Genomic DNA, 16,948 nt, shown 5'->3' on the forward strand with positions numbered 1-16,948 from the left:
TGATTATAACAACTCACCACCCATAACTAATCCGATGTCACCTGGAATCATCGAATACACACGTTGAAATGGTATAATAATATATAAACGCATAATTTAAAGTATTAGGAAAACATCGGGTTTTCCTAGGGATTTCAACACTTACACCTACGTGATGCATACCAAGTCTAACAATTTTTCACACTTATATAAATAAACAAGCATATTTACGGATCTTCACACTTTTTCTTATTTACAGTAATCTTTTCAGAAAATATCGGATTTTCTGGTGGTTTTCAAAATGATACACATCATAAGTTTTCAAACATTACTTATGAACTCACCAACATTTCATATGTTGACATTTTTCCAAAATACTTGTATTCTCAGGTAACAGGTAAATCGAAGGAAATGTACCCAGTGATATCATGATGTTTTGTTTAATTAATATCGAACAGTTTATGTTTTGGAATTGTAATGTGTAAAAACAATGTACTGAATGTAAACACTGATGTATGTAATATTTCAATGCATGGTGACGAATGATGTTATGATTCATGTATATTCATTGTGATGATATTCAATTGAGTCATAACAGCCCTCGGACGTTTCCGCCGTCTGGTTCGGGGGTGTGACAGCTGAGATACCGGCAAATGTGAATTACATCCCGCCTTACCTCATATCTCAGACCCATCCCCTATATGACCAATGACTAGAGTGAAATTATGGAAGGACATGCATTTTCTTCCGGTTCAACCCTAGCCGTCATCTGTTCCTTCAAAGCAATCTTATTGGTCAGCCACTATTGGAACTCCGGTCACATCTCCTTCATGATGCATCAACCATAATTCTCATGCTTCAATTTTTTTCTTCACCAAATCTCTCCGGACATTTAACGTCAGTCATGACCATTCCATGGTTGCACTCTACCCTCTAGAAAACCCATACCTCCGTTTTCACCACAAGTGCCACTGTGGACCACGATCCTACACCATTTCGAATTGTGAAACCCCCACACTTCCCTCTCACTCTCACACATACGCAAATGAATCTCATTATGACTTTCTAGAGCCAACCCCACGTTTTTTAGTTTGATTAAAGGTATAATTTTTAAACATTTTGCTTATTGTAGATTCTAATTTCACAGGTTATTTGTGGTTTTTTTATGATTTCATAGGTTCATCACAGGTTCTACAAAAAATCGATTGCCATTTTTAAGAAAAATTCATTTTTTTTTTGTAATTTTTCATTTTTAAGAAGCATTTGATTGTCATTTGAGGTGGATATAACTGTTTTTAGGGATATGTCTTGAACCTCCTTACGCTTGCAAAGTAAGAAAATGTTAACACCTTTGTGCAGGTTATTTTTTCATTAAGTTCAATTAGATAATGAGTGTTGTACACTCAACGTTAATGAATCAATTTTTTTTTTTTTGTCTATTTCATTTCTAATTTCTTGATTTACTATATAGGCCAGTATACAAGATGAATATAGAAATACTTACTTTTCTAAGGTGGAAAATTCATCCAATATTCTAATTGGAACACCAAGTGTTTGATGGAATTACTCAATGGTCATTTAACTTGGAAGAAGCAAAAATTAGTTATTCTTAATTATAATGCTTTATGTGGTTTCAGTTGTAAGGCTTTTTAAACATTTTTATTATATATGTTTACAAAATTCTATTGAAGTCTAAGTATTAGTTAACCCTTTTTATTCTTGGTTTTGTTTTCTGAGTTATCTCATATTCCATGATTTATGAGTTCAGATCCAAGACCGTATCTCCAATATGACTAAATATGTATTACGTTGTTTATTTCTTATTCTTTTGTTATCTATATGAGCTTGTTGCTCTTAATGGAGGAAACTGTTATATAATTTTTTGCCATTAAAAGAATCGATCGAAGCCGAGAAGCTTGGTCTTCCCAAGCTTTGGGAGATGATTAAGTCGTTGTTGCTATTAGAAACTTTGGCTTTGTGGAACTAGGTTTCTTTATTTCTAAACTTAAAGTATGACTTTTTTAATAGAAAGGTATGATGTCATTAACACTTTCGAGTTGTTGAAGATGTGAAACAGAGTAATTTCAAAGCATCAGACACAATGTGAAATCATGTACTGTGAAAGAGACCAATAGATGCAACTTTCATGAAATGGGGCTGGAATGTTGTTGGTTGGGTATACATTCTGTTTATTGACTACAATGCTGTTAAACAAATTGATAATTTCTTTATTTCATCTTGTGATTTTGAACAGTAGTTTTAAATTATGACTAATAATATTTCTTTTTTGTGTTTGTCACAGGTTACCATACAGAGGTGTTAAGCCTAACAATAGCCATATGTAAAGAAAAAAGTACCAACTATATTTACATGAAACAAAAAATTACAAATTACAATTTTTGATACTATATATTTGATACGGTTTGCTTTCTAATTGCATAACTTCATTATTCCATTAGTAAAATTACTAAAATAGTTGTTATTATGAATGAAATAGCAATGAAAATAATTTATTTTTCTTAACGAAAATAATTTTTTGTTCTAAAAGAAATGGCAGTGTATTTTACAAAAAAACAAGGTTATTTATGAAATAACAATGTACTTTGTCAGTACATTGTTATTTCTGTAAAGATGCCAAGATGGATGAAATAGTTTCTACCTTTTGATTATTGTAAAATAGTTACTTTCATTTGAAAAAAAAAACATTTTTTTTATTTTCTAAAGAGTTTTAGTTATTAATGAATACTTTTATTAACTATTATTTTTATTTGTCAAATAAAAATAATATGAAAATAATACATGATAACCAAAATTGATCATTCTTATAAAAAGTAATTGAAAATGACAATTGTTAACCCAAAAATGAACGGCTCAACCTACAATGAAAGAAACTCATCGATCATCTTTATCTAACATGTGTTTCAATTTTTTTATTTGGAATCAATGACATTACTAAGGATGCACCAGAATTTTGTAAATTAGTCAACAAAGGATATTTTACTTTTTGTTGCTATATTGGAATAAGATGGATTCAACTTGAAAGGTACACATCCATCATATCAACAAGAGCACAATGTTGTAAGAATAATGGTGGAAGTCAAGTGTTTCCTTCCTTACAACCTTAATTTATCAATATACTATTTGGTATGATCAAATCTGGACCGGAATAGAATGGTTCATACCATATAAATGAAAAAAAAAAAACTATCAAGTGTAAGGGAAAATTGTAACATAACCCATATAATGTTTTTTTTTTCAAATTTATTATCTTTGTAGGTAAATTACAATATTATTTTCTTATAATGACATAATATTATTCTTTTCGGTTTATGGATGATCATTCCTAATTTCTATTTCCTTCTTTATTTTTATGTTGAATTAGTTGCAGGTTTGTTTGAGTAGTAATGGTGGGGGTGTTGATGAGATTTTTCATATCTTTGCTCTTCATTTTGCTACAGGAGACGCATGCATTAATTTTTTTTTTAATTATTTTTAAATTATGCCAAACTATTAACTTGCAATTTATTATGTTTTTTGCTTCTTTTCTTGAATTTTTTGGCTATGTCAGATTTCACATGTGACTATGATGGCTTAGACTTGAGATTAAATGTCATCGGACTTAATTATTTATTATTATTAGTTAATTTTGTTTAAATGTTTAAAATATATAGCCAAGTCATTTTAAAAACATTTCACTCCTAGCAAGTAAATTTATTTTTATAATATGTAACATAAATCTTATTAAAAAGACAAAAAAAAATGTTAATGGTTAAGTTATTTTGTATTGATATGTTTGCATTAGTTTCTTGAAAATTTTACATGTTTGTTCTTAGGGAAATCAGAAAAGTCCTAATATTTTCGAAAAAATTTCACTTAACTATCATGGGTGTTCGAAAAATACTATTTTAGATATTAAAAGTTGAAATACCATTTTGAACCCCGTAAACAATCCCAAATACCCGTAAATTACCTTAGCCCATGTGTAGCCATGAGTTTTACTTATTTGTCCACTATATTGTACAAATATGTACCTAACTAGAAACAATCTCTTGAAAAAAACTATCCGACACAAAACAGTCTACGATAAGACCATAAGGAACTAGCTCGTGCCTAAAAGAAAATAATCGTCTCTAGAAACTAAATTCTGAAAAATTCATTCTCGCCCGCCGCTTGGCGCGGGTAATTGGCTAGTGTATATATATATATATATATATATATATATATATATATATATATATATATATATATATATATATATATATATATATATATATATATATATCTGTGTGTGTGTGTGTTTGTGTGTGTGAGAGATATATTAATAATATATATGGTATTTTATTAAACAAAAGAGTTACCAACGTGTTAATATATACTAAACATCGATTTTTTAGAGCATTAACATTCAATTCATATGCCACCTCCACCATAACATCAAAAGGAAAATGATGTTCCTCATGTTATAACATGTTAAAAGGTAGAGAAAGAGGAAGAGATAAAATGATTTGATTAGTTAATGAAGGCAATAGTCAATCACCCGTCTTCTTCACAACAAGATCCAACATAACACCGGCCCCCTTAACGATAAAGGGGGATGGTGTTAATCAAGTCAAAATGTCATTTCGTGAGCCACATTAGCCATAACGGTTCCCTTAAGAGCCACATACCAATAAATTTTATCTTATCTAGGTCCAATTCACCATCTTTTTGGTAAATTTTAGAAGAATAAATCCATTTGAAATTGAAATTACAATAATAATGCTAATTTAAAATAAAAAATGAATTTTCTATATGGTCACCCTTATTCGTTGAATCATATGGTTATGTACATGTGAAGTCACCTTGATGGCATATATTATAAATGCCCACTAACCCTTTGATTGCAAAATTAAAATTAAGAAAGAATGAAAATAATAAACTTGTTGTAAGAAATATATAGTTGATGATGAAACTCCTTCAAGTTGTAGTTTGTTCGATCATGATGTTTTCATTTTAATATTTTTTTGCTTAGGTTGTCTTCATGCTTCTTGGGGCACGCCATGTGTTTCCTTCTCTTGTAGCATTTTTTTTCTTAATGTCCTTTTGTCATGAATCCTATAATAAATAAATAAAAATCATATTTTTCTCATTTTAATTAACTTTACACAACTTTGTGCACAACATAGATTTAACATTTCTTAGATCTAGTTTTTCTTCTTGTTAATACGGTTCTTGTGAAGTGATTTCTTTTTAAGAAACATAGAGATATAACTCGATAAAAAAAATGAGCATATTTGATCCCTTAAATATATTTTATCAAGTTGATGGAATTTGTTTAATGCACTAAGGCTAGAGTAGATTGAGGTAGATTTTGGGTTTCGAATTTCATTATAATAATTGGATAACTTAAGGATCGTGTATACAAATACTTTCTAAAATCTATGATTTTGACCCTATTGAGGAATCACGAAATCTGATTTAGTATAATTCAAAAAAAAAATCGAAATTACAAGTCTATTCTAAATCTCAAACACAAAAATACCTTGATTGTTTTGTGTTATGACAAGACAATTGCACAAAGAGAAGAAATATTTTTTATGTGTTATCTATCTTTTGCAACATCAATACCCTTGTATATGAGGAAGATGACGGTTACGAAGGGAAACAATGCCAATTTAAGAAAAGACTATCCCGCTAGGGGCGATGCCCCATGGAACCCCACCAGGGGCGCTCCCACGGACCCCGTGTTCCTGACGCTACTAGAAAAAGACGCGTGTTCCTACGGAATTTTTGTAACACCAAAAAAAATCATGCCAAATTTAAACTTTTTAAAACATTTCAAAACACATGGTTATTACAAAACTTGTTTTCAAACTAGAATATTGTCAAAGTATCACAGAATTAAATCATGAAATCATAAAAGGTGAGGAGCAGTGCGATCACACCTTCGCCTTCCTGCGATCATCAGAAGTATCTGAAACAATAATCGATAAATGTAAGCTTGAAGGCTTAGTGAGTTACCCCCAAAATACCAACGCCATATAGATATAACCATATCATATAAATATACAAGCAAACAGATACAACATGCATAATGAGCCATCAGTCTGACTGGACCGACTCCCGCTCCTCAGTCTATCTGGACCGCTCTCCGAGCCCTCGACACGTCTGGATCGCCCTCCTCGGGGCCTTCAGCCTATCCGGACCGCTCGCTAGGCCTTCGACTTGACTAGATTTGCCCGGCTCGGGCCTGCAGTCTACCCGGTCCGCCCAAGGTGTCTTGGCCTACTACATACAACAGGACTTGCCCCAACCCTTTCCCCAAACCAATAAACATGTGCACATAAATATCATACGCTAGCATGCAATAACAGATAGTCATACAGATCTAACTGAACCTTAACATAGCAACCATCCTACAACCAAATATCAATCTAACATACTACTAGCATAGTAACCATCCTAAACCAGTATGTAAATCATAAAGGGCCGGCCTTGGTGCCGTAGACCCTGTTGATATAATGAGGAGAACTCACCTTACGATGTCGCACTGAAGTGATAGGCTCAAACTCTCGAATCACCAACATGAACTCCACAACCTATATTCACCATAAAACCCTTTTCCATAAATTTCCAATTTACCAAAATACCCCCAGAGGTCAACTGGTCAACCCTTGGTCAAAGTCAACAGTCCATGCTGACCCGACTCGTCGAGTGCAGTTCACCGACTCGTCGAGTCCTTCCTGAACTCGAGAAGTCGTGAAATCCTTGGTTGACTCGTCGAGTTTCCATATAACTCGCCGAGTTTGTGCGTGTCCAAAGGTTGGGAAAACCCTAAACGACTCTTCGAGCCCAAGGCAATCTCCATCAGACTCGTCGAGTTGTTCATCAACTCGTCGAGTTCATAACCATCTTCATATGACTCGCTGAGTCGACCTTGCGACTCGTCGAGTCCCTTTAATCCTTCATCCATACAGATGCTTTTTAGGGCATGCAAAGAATCCATACTGCAGATTTGAGCTCCTAGGGCATGTTTATCACGTAAAGTTGCAAACTTTACGTGCATGCAAGATGATAATGGCCCAAAACAAGCTAAATGAGTGGCTTAAGGTAAGGGAAAGGCCATAGATCAACAAAGACTGAAACTTTATGACAAAGAGGGGCTAAAGGAGTCCAGATCTGAGATTCCAATCTCAGATCTTGACCCAAATCGGATATCCACTCCAAAACCCCCAAAAGGGCTCTAAATCCATAAATGAAGAGATCTAACCAAAAGGGAGTCAAGGTAACAACTTGTTACCTTCAAAACGATGCCAAGACAGAGAAGATTCTGGATCTACAACAGCCCCTTGCTTCATACCTCTTGAACTCCAAACCCTTTACTCCAAGAGTCTTCTTTCAAGATAAGAAGCACACAAAAATAGAGGGAAAGCACAAATTAGGGTTTCTGTATTCGAGGGATGCAATAAGAGAGGCTAGGGAGAATAAGTGGTCCTTAAATAGGGTGCAAATCCCCATAATTTAGGGTTTCATCTGCCAACTCCTACTCGTCGAGTCCCTTATTGGACTCGGCGAGCAAGTCACTAAAACACGCGAACCAACCCGCTGCTACTCGACGAGTAGGGAAACCAACTTGTCGAGTAGACCTTGAAAACAAGAAAATTCTTATATTAATTCAATACCTGAGAATCGGGGCGTTACAATTTTTCTAGGAAATTTTTTCCTCGGAAGTTTCTATGCATTTCCAAGATTTTCGTACCAAATGTGAATAGCACATTTAAAATATTGTTCCTTGGGAATCCCCCGAAGTTACTACATATTTGTGAGGGAATCACTCGGTAAAGTTTTCCAAGGAGGGTTTTTCAATGGAAGGCAATCCCTTGGAAAAGACAGTTTCTAAGGAATTTCTTAGGAAAAATTTCCTAGGAACCCCTGCCTTTTTCTAGTGGTACAAGTGCTTATAGTTTTATGAGTGTGCACTCTGCACCTCCTATCTCATAATATATAACCAAATGGAGCTTGTCTCGAAAAGAATGTTGATCATACTAAATATATTGATAACACTAAAATCACTAACAACTTGTTCGAAGGAAATTGGGAAGGAACCAACACCTAAACCGTTGTGGTGGGAAGCATATTTGTTGTTATGAAATCGGATAAAAGTGTCATGCAATAAGAATGAAACCAATTTTGTGTTTTAACATTATGTAATGTACACCTTTACTTGTGGCTTATATGTAACTTCACATCTAATATACACCTTTATAAGTAACTTAACATTCAGTATTTTATTTGAAAGAAATAAAGAATATTTTAATATAGAGGGTCTAATTAATGAAGCATCCTTTGTAGTTTGTAAATTCAATGAGTATTGATGTATTAATTAGTCTAATGGAGCTTTAAAACTTTCATGACTAAATTGATCAACCAAACCTATTTCGTTTTTGCTATTGTACTTTGCCTTCTTGCTATTGTACTTTGCCTTCGATCTAGTTACTTGATAATCCTGTGGCTTTTACTTTTACATATATATAATATTTGCCGTTTAAAAAAGAACATATTTCGTTTCCTAATAAACATGACATAAACCTATTAATAAAACATTAATTTTCTAAAAATATGGCCAAATAATAACGAGCCTTTTCATATTTTTCTATCCATGATCCATTCCTTTCATGATTGTCAAAATTTCGATTCTGATCGTAAAATCATACGATCCTAACTAGGTAATCGATCCCGATCTTACTTGGATCTTTTTTCGGTAAGATCGTGGTAGGATCATAGGATCATTACTATTTTTTTAAAACAAAATTCTAATATTTTTTCATGTACTAATTATGTAGAATACCAATTTTAAATTGTTTATCACTAAATGGTGTATTGGATATGTTTTTTTTATGTTTTAAACAACTTATTGTTAACTGTGAGTGGAAATGTATTTTTCATGTATTAAAATGTTTTTGGTAGGATGTTACGATCCGATTCAATCTTACGATCACGATCTTACAAAGCGAAAAACAATCTTATGAAAATTCCGATTCCTTCTATTTTAATTGGTTATTTTAAAACACGAATGGTTGAGTGGTTAGACATGTACCTTTTTTAAATAATAAATTATTTGATGTGTTTTTAAACATGAGTGGTTACGTGTTATTTTTGAACATTAATGGTCATATGTGGGTTTCTTTGCATTATTTGAAAAGAAAAAACAAAATTCAAATCCAAGCCATCAAATAAAACAAGACTTGCTTATATCATTGAGACTTTACGGTTGTCAAGGCTACTTCTAACCAAGAGCTAACATTTTTTTATAAAATTAGTTGATAGTTGAAATTTGAAGTTGTTTTTATTTGTGTGTAACTATTTAATAAAATTAATCGTAAACTTTTGAAACACATAAAATATAAAAGTTTAAACATTAAATAGCCACTAAAACTAGAGTTGTTTGTTTAATTTTGTCATAGTAGCCTGCTATAGCGTGTAAAGCTGGTTTTGATGCTTATGTGGTTTTCGATTGTTATATGGGATATAAAACAGGTGAAACCCAACTTGATTTTGTGTTCTTCATGGAACCTTTTCATCGCCCCCTTTAACTTGATTTTGTGTTCTTAGTTTACGATGTAGATGGAGATGAAAATGAAAATGCAAAATGGTCCCCTTCCCTTCAACTTGATTTCCATGAATTATGCAACATGTCGTGCCACAATTAGATGTCATGTGTCAACATCAAATTTTGCTTATGTAGATGTTAAGCATGCATCAAAACATATGTTATATAGTTGATCATAGTGACGTAATAAAACTCTAAAAATCTAAGTTTAATAGCGTTATTGTCCTTTTTACGACTTTCATAACTAAATAATTAAGTTGAACGTAGTTCATTGATTATGTATGATATAAACCTTTTAATGAGAATATTAAGTTTCTAACGGATACTAATATGGATCATGTATATGGATGTAAACAAATCGAACGAACACGAACACGAGTTTTTTCATATTTGTTGGTTTAAGTTTAACCAAATGAATATGAATAGATAAACTACGAATTTCCATTTTCTTGTTCATTTATTTATGTTCGTTAAGATGTTAAACAAACATAAACGAACAAGCATATAAATAAATATAAAGAGATATAAAGAAACATAAACCAACAGAAACATTCAAATCAAGAACCTAAAAATTGTTTGTGTTCACAAACATAAATGAACACGACCATTGTTTGTGCTCATCTGTTTTAAAAAAAATATATATATGAACAAAAAATCTTTGTTGAATGTTTCAACGAAGGTACTTTTCACAGCGCAATAATATAGCCTGACGATGACAAAAGTTCAACTTCTTTTCATTTATTAGTATTTTATCCATTGCTTTTATTTTTATTGTTTTCTTTCCTCTGTGTTTTAAGATAAGTGATTGAGTGGTTGGATATGTACTTTATAAGTAATAAATTATTCCTTGCATTTTTAAACCTTTACATGTTAATGGCCATACTCATATGTGTTTCTGGTGTAATATATGAATCAAAATCAATCTTACCCATGAAACCAAACAAGTTCTTGTTAGTTTTACAAAAGAAAGTTTAAGATGCCACGAAGAGAGAGTTGCCCTCGAAGGGCAACCCCATACTCACCGTCATGATTGTCTACACGAATGAAGGCAATGGTGAAACCAGAAATTTTTGTAAGGGATAGAAAAAAAAAACAATAAAAAATATTAAGATGTTTCTTTTTTTAAATTACGATCTCATTAGATGTAACAAACTAATGCAAAAGTGGTTATGGTTGTAGTTGAAGTCTTTTTCCTCCCCTGTTTTCATCACTACTACCATTAAGTTTTCAATTTGAACAACTAAACTAAACTAAAATATTAAACATTGAAGATTAAAGTAAATAACTTATATTTGTTTTATTATTGCTTGTGGAAGAGAAGTCAAGCCAAATAACCATTGCAACTAGCCAAGCGTGACAATCCATAAGCAAGCGAAATAATATTAGGTTTTCTTTTTGTTGTTGATACTTGTGAAGAGGGGGCCGAAGAAAGTCCAATCGTTTTTACCTTTGTTGAATTGTTGTTGAGTATTTGTTGTGTCGGATTCATTTTGTGTATGTAATATAGTGGGCTACTTAATTTATTTAGTGGGCCTTTATTTGGACTAGGATTTAGAATTTTAGACCTTTTATTAAGCCTAATAAGTGCACCATATTAGTTCTGCCACTGATTGAAGCTTTGGTGGTCCATGGTCATCGCGATTGGGGCTCACCACAACGAAGGGTTTGTGTCAAAATTGGTAATTGATTCTTACATGTCTTATTTGTTAGCTTTATAAGTAAGTAATGTGTGTTTAAGATGAACATTTAGAAAATAATTATATGATATTAAATTATCAAAAGCAAATAATCATATAACAATAGAGGATGTCTAATATAGTATTCGGATGTATTCATACTGTTTGAATTGAAGTTGTAATAATCAAATAATTAATTGTTAACCATGTTTTGCAACTTTATATGAAAAGTTCATGACAAAATTGCAGAAATGGCATTTGTGTTTTGTTATTTTCTTTGGTTAAGACTCAAACCTTAGAAAAATTGTAGATTTGATTCTTTCGAAGTAGTTTCGTTATGAATTTGGTGTCATCAAAACTAAAAAAAGATAACCAAAATCATAACGACTTTATCAAAACACTATGAGAAAATGATTGCAGACTTTGAGCAACAGAGGGAAAACTCATTTTCTTGAGTTTCTCTATTAAATCGTTCTTTCTACTGGCATGGTTCTTTCTTTCCCCATAAATTCATGTATAGATGAAGTGACTTAATGTGTAATAATATATGATTGATAGAATGTTGTATATAGTATATACATAAAAGTGTGTTTCATTTCCTTTTTAAGACCGAATAAATTGTATCTGAATGAATGAGACTAAATGACCATTTTACACTTACATTCCAACAATATTTTTAGCAGTAGTCAATTAGTCATCAACTTTAACATGAGGGGTTTGGGGAAGAAAGAAGAAGAGAATATAAGTAAAAGATTGATGTCTTATGTTTTTGGCTTAACCCATTAAGTCATTATGTTCAGATTAAGTAAAAAACAAACAACCATAAATAGCTATCTAGAGTAAGTGCTTAACTTATTAACCCCGTTAAGTTCAAAGTAAACATCCCCTTAAGTCTAGTCCCAATTAAGTCCAAAAAAAAAAGTGTCTACTTTATGAAGACATAAACAAATGTAGAGATTTCTTATTGGATCATATTTAACTTCAGAACCTTAAATTCTAACAACAGACAAACAGTATAATTATTAATAAATGCAGAACACAAGAATTTCAAGCTTCTATTACATTTCTTACACAGAAAAACAAAAAGATACTTGCCTTGACTTTTGTCTGATATAAAACTCACAGAGATGAAGTTCTTGAACGATTGAGGTCAACAAATCCAGAAAGCACTGCTCTGTTTCTTTCTTTAACCTTTGTCTGATATAAAACTCTGCAAATTTTTTATTCAATTACTTTAAAAAACGAACAAATTTCATCTCTAACAAATCAAATTTGTTTTTTTTTCCTTAACAAAAGAAAAAGAGTATAATTAATTAATTAATACCTGGATCCTTGAGGCCACATTTCAATGATCAATGTTTCACCAGGGTAAACATGCAACAGAAATCGGCCTGAAATGGCTTTCACAAGGCTTGCATCTCCATTGCAAATGGTTCTAATAATAGCCCTCACAGTAAACCCCATTGTGCAGAGTCCATGAAGAATAGGGCGTGAAAACCTTCACACAAGTAAATTATAGAGTAAATTACTGAAATCGTCCCTATGGTTTGGTCAAAATTGCACGTTTGGTCCCTAACTTTCTTTTTTCCCTCGGATCGTCCTATGGTTTTGATTTTGTTGCGTTGTTCGTCCCTTTGGTTTGGTCAAAATTGCACGTTTGGTCCCCAACTTTATGTATGTAAGGGACGAAAAACACAACAAAATCAAACCACAGGGACGATCCGTGTGCAAAAAAAAAGTTAGGGACCAAGCGTGCAATTTTGACCAAACCATAGGGACGATTTCAGTAATTTACTCTAAATTATAATCAGATGTAAATATTAGTTATTTCTGGTATTTAGCCCATAAAATAGACAACATTTAAGTAGCCAATACACATACCCTGCTACTTCTGCAATATTAGGATCTGCATGCAAAGGGTTGTAATCACCAGAGAGCCTGTAAAGCAATGCCTACATAATAAAGTATTTAGTTCTTTTTTTTTCTGTTAACAAAACACAAAATGATAAGATAAAGTCAAACATTGTTCATTATTCCCTTTTTGGTAGAAGTATAAATTATTTTGAGTAAATTACACGAATGGTCCCTATGGTTTAGGGTAATTTGCGCGTTTGGTCCCTAACTTTTTTTTTTAACTCGGAAGGTCCCTACTGCTTGTTTTTGTTACGCGTTTCGTCCCTATCTTACGTAAAAAGACAATTTTACTCTTGATTTTTTAATTTATTTAAATAAACACACCCCCAACCCCACCCCCTCACATTACCTTACCTACCCCACCATTTTTCCCTATTTAAATAATAGTCTTTTTAGGTAAGACAAGGACCAAGTGTGTAACAAAAACAAATAGTAGGTATCTTCGGAGTTAAAAAAATAAGTTAGGGACCAAACGCGCAAATTACCCCAAACCATAGGGACCATTCATGTAATTTACTCAATTATTTTCTTGTTTGTTCATCCTAGAGTGGCTAAATCCATAAAATGGTCAAAGCACATTGTGTTTTTCTGTATTATATTATGCCTAGTAAAATATAATTAAGCTTCAGTTCTAATTCAATCTTTTTTTAAATATTCTACATTTATTTTACGGGTTTACCACAAACATTTTGACTAATAAAAATATCAAAATGTTCATGGATTTAGAGTGGAAAGCTTTACACACCTGTGATGGTTGAATACGTTCCTCATGTACTACAAAAGGTGGAGTCTTTGGAGTTTTTGAAGCTGTTTGATCCTTTGGATACTTAGAAAATGAATATGGTGGAGATGATTTTGAGAATCCACCAGCACCCCTTAAATAAACCGTTGTTCTGAAGAGTAAAAAAAATATATATAAATATAAGCTAACTGTGACAAATAGATAACATTTGTAGACACCTTTTTATTTCTACATTAATAATTCAAGAAGTATTAACCTATTCATGCTTAGTAGTTCACCAGTCTCTTTTTCATAACTCAAAACTTCAAACTCAAGAATTGCAGCTTTACCTATAGAAAAATGAACACTAAAGAAGTAATTCTTACTGAAAAAATTATGTATCCATGTTACCCTTGACTATTTCTATCATAAATATATGGAGAATTTAGAATTTAGATCAAACCTTTATCATGCAATCCTACAATGCTCGCCTTGTTCCGCATCTGTAAAGGAAATGGACAATAAAAGATGTCAATGACACCAAGAATACTGCAGCAATAAGATATAGGGATAAATGCAAATGTTAATAAAATAGTAATTTTGCAACAGTTTAATGGTTACATGTAATAACTGGCCCCACATGGATAGTTGTTACATAGAATAGTATTTAAAAGAGTATATGCAGTTAAGTCTGAGTAAAGAAAAAATAGCCTTATTAAAACATAACAGAAGTGTTTACAACAGAATAAGGAACAGATTCTCACTGAACAATTAGAAGGTAAAGGCTTGCAGATCTCAATATATTGCTGACCATGTAAAAGAAGGCGTGGATCAAACCTAAAAACATATAGAAACAAGATTTAAACAATTACAAATAAGAAAAGTTTTAATAGGTTAGAGTCGATTAAATGAAGTGAAATAGGTTAATATTTTGGTGTACATCATATAAGGATTAGATATGCAAAGAAAGGGAAAGTCAACGGGTCAAGGTTAAGTAAAGGAGGTCAAATCAGGTCAACGCAATTCAGTTGAGTTCACCTTTTGTAAGCCTTTCCATTTCATAATCAATCATTTTCAGTTCTTAATATGATCATTCAGCACTAAGCTACAAGTATACAGCATATTTTAGCAATATAATAGTAGCACTTACATAAATCCTGGCAACTGCTCTAGGTTATTAATAAGTCCAATGGAAAAGATTGCTGCAAAAGTTGGAAGCACCTAAAAAGGATGAAACACCACAAGAATTTCAAATTATCAACTCTGAAAGATTTTGATAAGAAATTCTATCCAATTTGTAACACCTGAATGGATTGTTGCCCATCTTCATGGTAAACATATTTGAGCTCCTTATCATCTAAAGCATCTGTGCTACATGCTCCAATTCCTAGGGCGTATACTGCAACATCTCTATTTTACCTCAAAGAAAGCAACCAATGAGTAATAAATCCAAGTGTCGAGAGGAATGATAATTACAAATGATGTGTATATGTTCAACCTACCTTTCATTATAGGTGTATGTCGTCTGCAATTACACAACAGAATAAAGTCAAATTAAACCAATAGTGGTCAAATTATATGTGCTTAGTTTATAGTTCCTAAACTAGAAACGGATCGCTACCACTACAACCAACGAATTTCAAAACGAAGACTGATTTCAATATGTTAAAAGTGTATTTTCTGCAACATAGCATGATCGCGGTACCTAATAATCATAAGTGATTTGAAATAACTGATTGCGGATGGAAATAACGGTGAATTTTTTGATACCTCTGGGAATTTGTGATCAATTACAAGCTCTGGATTAATCATGGAATCGTCACTCATGATTGCTCCTCCTGGTGATCTAAAACATAACCAGAAGTGGAAATACTAAAATTAATGCTACAAATAGTATATATCAATTGAAACTAATACTTTCGAAGCTCAAACTCTTACCAAGTCTCTATTTTATTTTCTTGGCAGTATAGTAGTATAGATTGAAGAAGAGAGTTTACTTGCGTCGGAGAAGAGATTATATGATATTACGCAGTTCGAGGTATGAGATAAAATTTTATGACTTCCTTGCCGTTGAACATTCCAAGAAGTCAAATAAGCCTGGCCCATGTAGGTGTGGGTAAAATTGATGGGTAGTTAGGTGGATCTATCTAGTAAATGTTTTAAAACCTGGGTTTTTGGTTGATCCGGTATGATGACCGGTTCAACCGGTTGAACCGCCGGGTCAACCTGGTTTATAGTCTTTTTCTATTTTTATATATTTTTACTTTCATGCATAATGCATAAACATATAAAACCAATAATTTAAAGTCCACAAAGTTTAAATATTTAAAAACATTGAAGAAACCGCAAACGGCTCGTTGTTTTGGCGTTCGCTACTTGTTTCCAACTATCCAAACCTTATTAAAACGGGTCAATCCGGGTTTAACCGGTTCGACATAAGCGGTTGAACCGCAGCTTTAGAGGAAACCCGGCCGATTCAATCTGGTTCATATTTTTACAAAAAACCGGTCTCAATTGACCCGCCTTCTACCCTGGGTCACGGTCCAACCGGTTGAACCGGGCGGGTCAACCCGGGTTTTAAAACATTGATTTAAGTTGTGTTTGACCAAACTATTTTTTTATTTATTTTTTTTTACGTTGTGATCACAAATAAAAAAATAGTTTATAAATTAACTTTTTTGAAAAACTACTTAGAATCTAATTTTTTAAGAATACGTTACACTCTTTTGTTTATCTATTTTCTTGACTTTGCTCAAACGTATCATGTCCAAAACGGTATCTATACCATGAATAAAATATATTTAAATACTCACATATTCGATTGCTATAGTGAACCTCGAGAGAATTTTTATATCGGGAGCCTAAAGCGGACAATATTGTATTACATGCAAGAGGGAGATGTTCCAAGTAATATCTTCATATTAGTCTGTTTTTGCTTTATATATATTTCATATTTTTATTTATTGGATCTCCATCTTTGTCAACATATTCCCAAAAATTATATTTTTTTCTTCTTTAAATCCTTCATATTCAAAAAGTAATTCATATAACCAAGCCATTATTTAGGAA

The 16,948-nt window shown here is 32.4% G+C and overlaps 1 protein-coding gene across 1 annotated transcript; it reads right to left on the reverse strand.

Annotated features, from left to right (window-relative positions):
- Positions 1-12,185: 12,185 nt before the first annotated feature.
- Positions 12,186-15,972, reverse strand: LOC111889535 (enoyl-CoA hydratase 2, peroxisomal). The gene is made up of 12 exons (XM_023885683.3): positions 15,818-15,972; positions 15,650-15,725; positions 15,382-15,404; positions 15,184-15,289; positions 15,030-15,100; positions 14,644-14,716; positions 14,343-14,382; positions 14,157-14,229; positions 13,904-14,051; positions 13,126-13,196; positions 12,569-12,742; positions 12,186-12,454 (listed from the first exon to the last, which is right to left on the reverse strand). The coding sequence occupies exons 2-12, from the start codon at positions 15,704-15,706 to the stop codon at positions 12,364-12,366; spliced, it is 927 nt and encodes a 308-aa protein (XP_023741451.1). The 5' UTR covers positions 15,707-15,725; positions 15,818-15,972; the 3' UTR covers positions 12,186-12,363.
- Between the last annotated feature and the right edge of the window lie 976 nt (positions 15,973-16,948).

This window comes from Lactuca sativa, chromosome 2 (genome assembly GCF_002870075.4).
Source record: "Lactuca sativa cultivar Salinas chromosome 2, Lsat_Salinas_v11, whole genome shotgun sequence".
Classification (NCBI taxonomy): domain Eukaryota; kingdom Viridiplantae; phylum Streptophyta; class Magnoliopsida; order Asterales; family Asteraceae; genus Lactuca; species Lactuca sativa.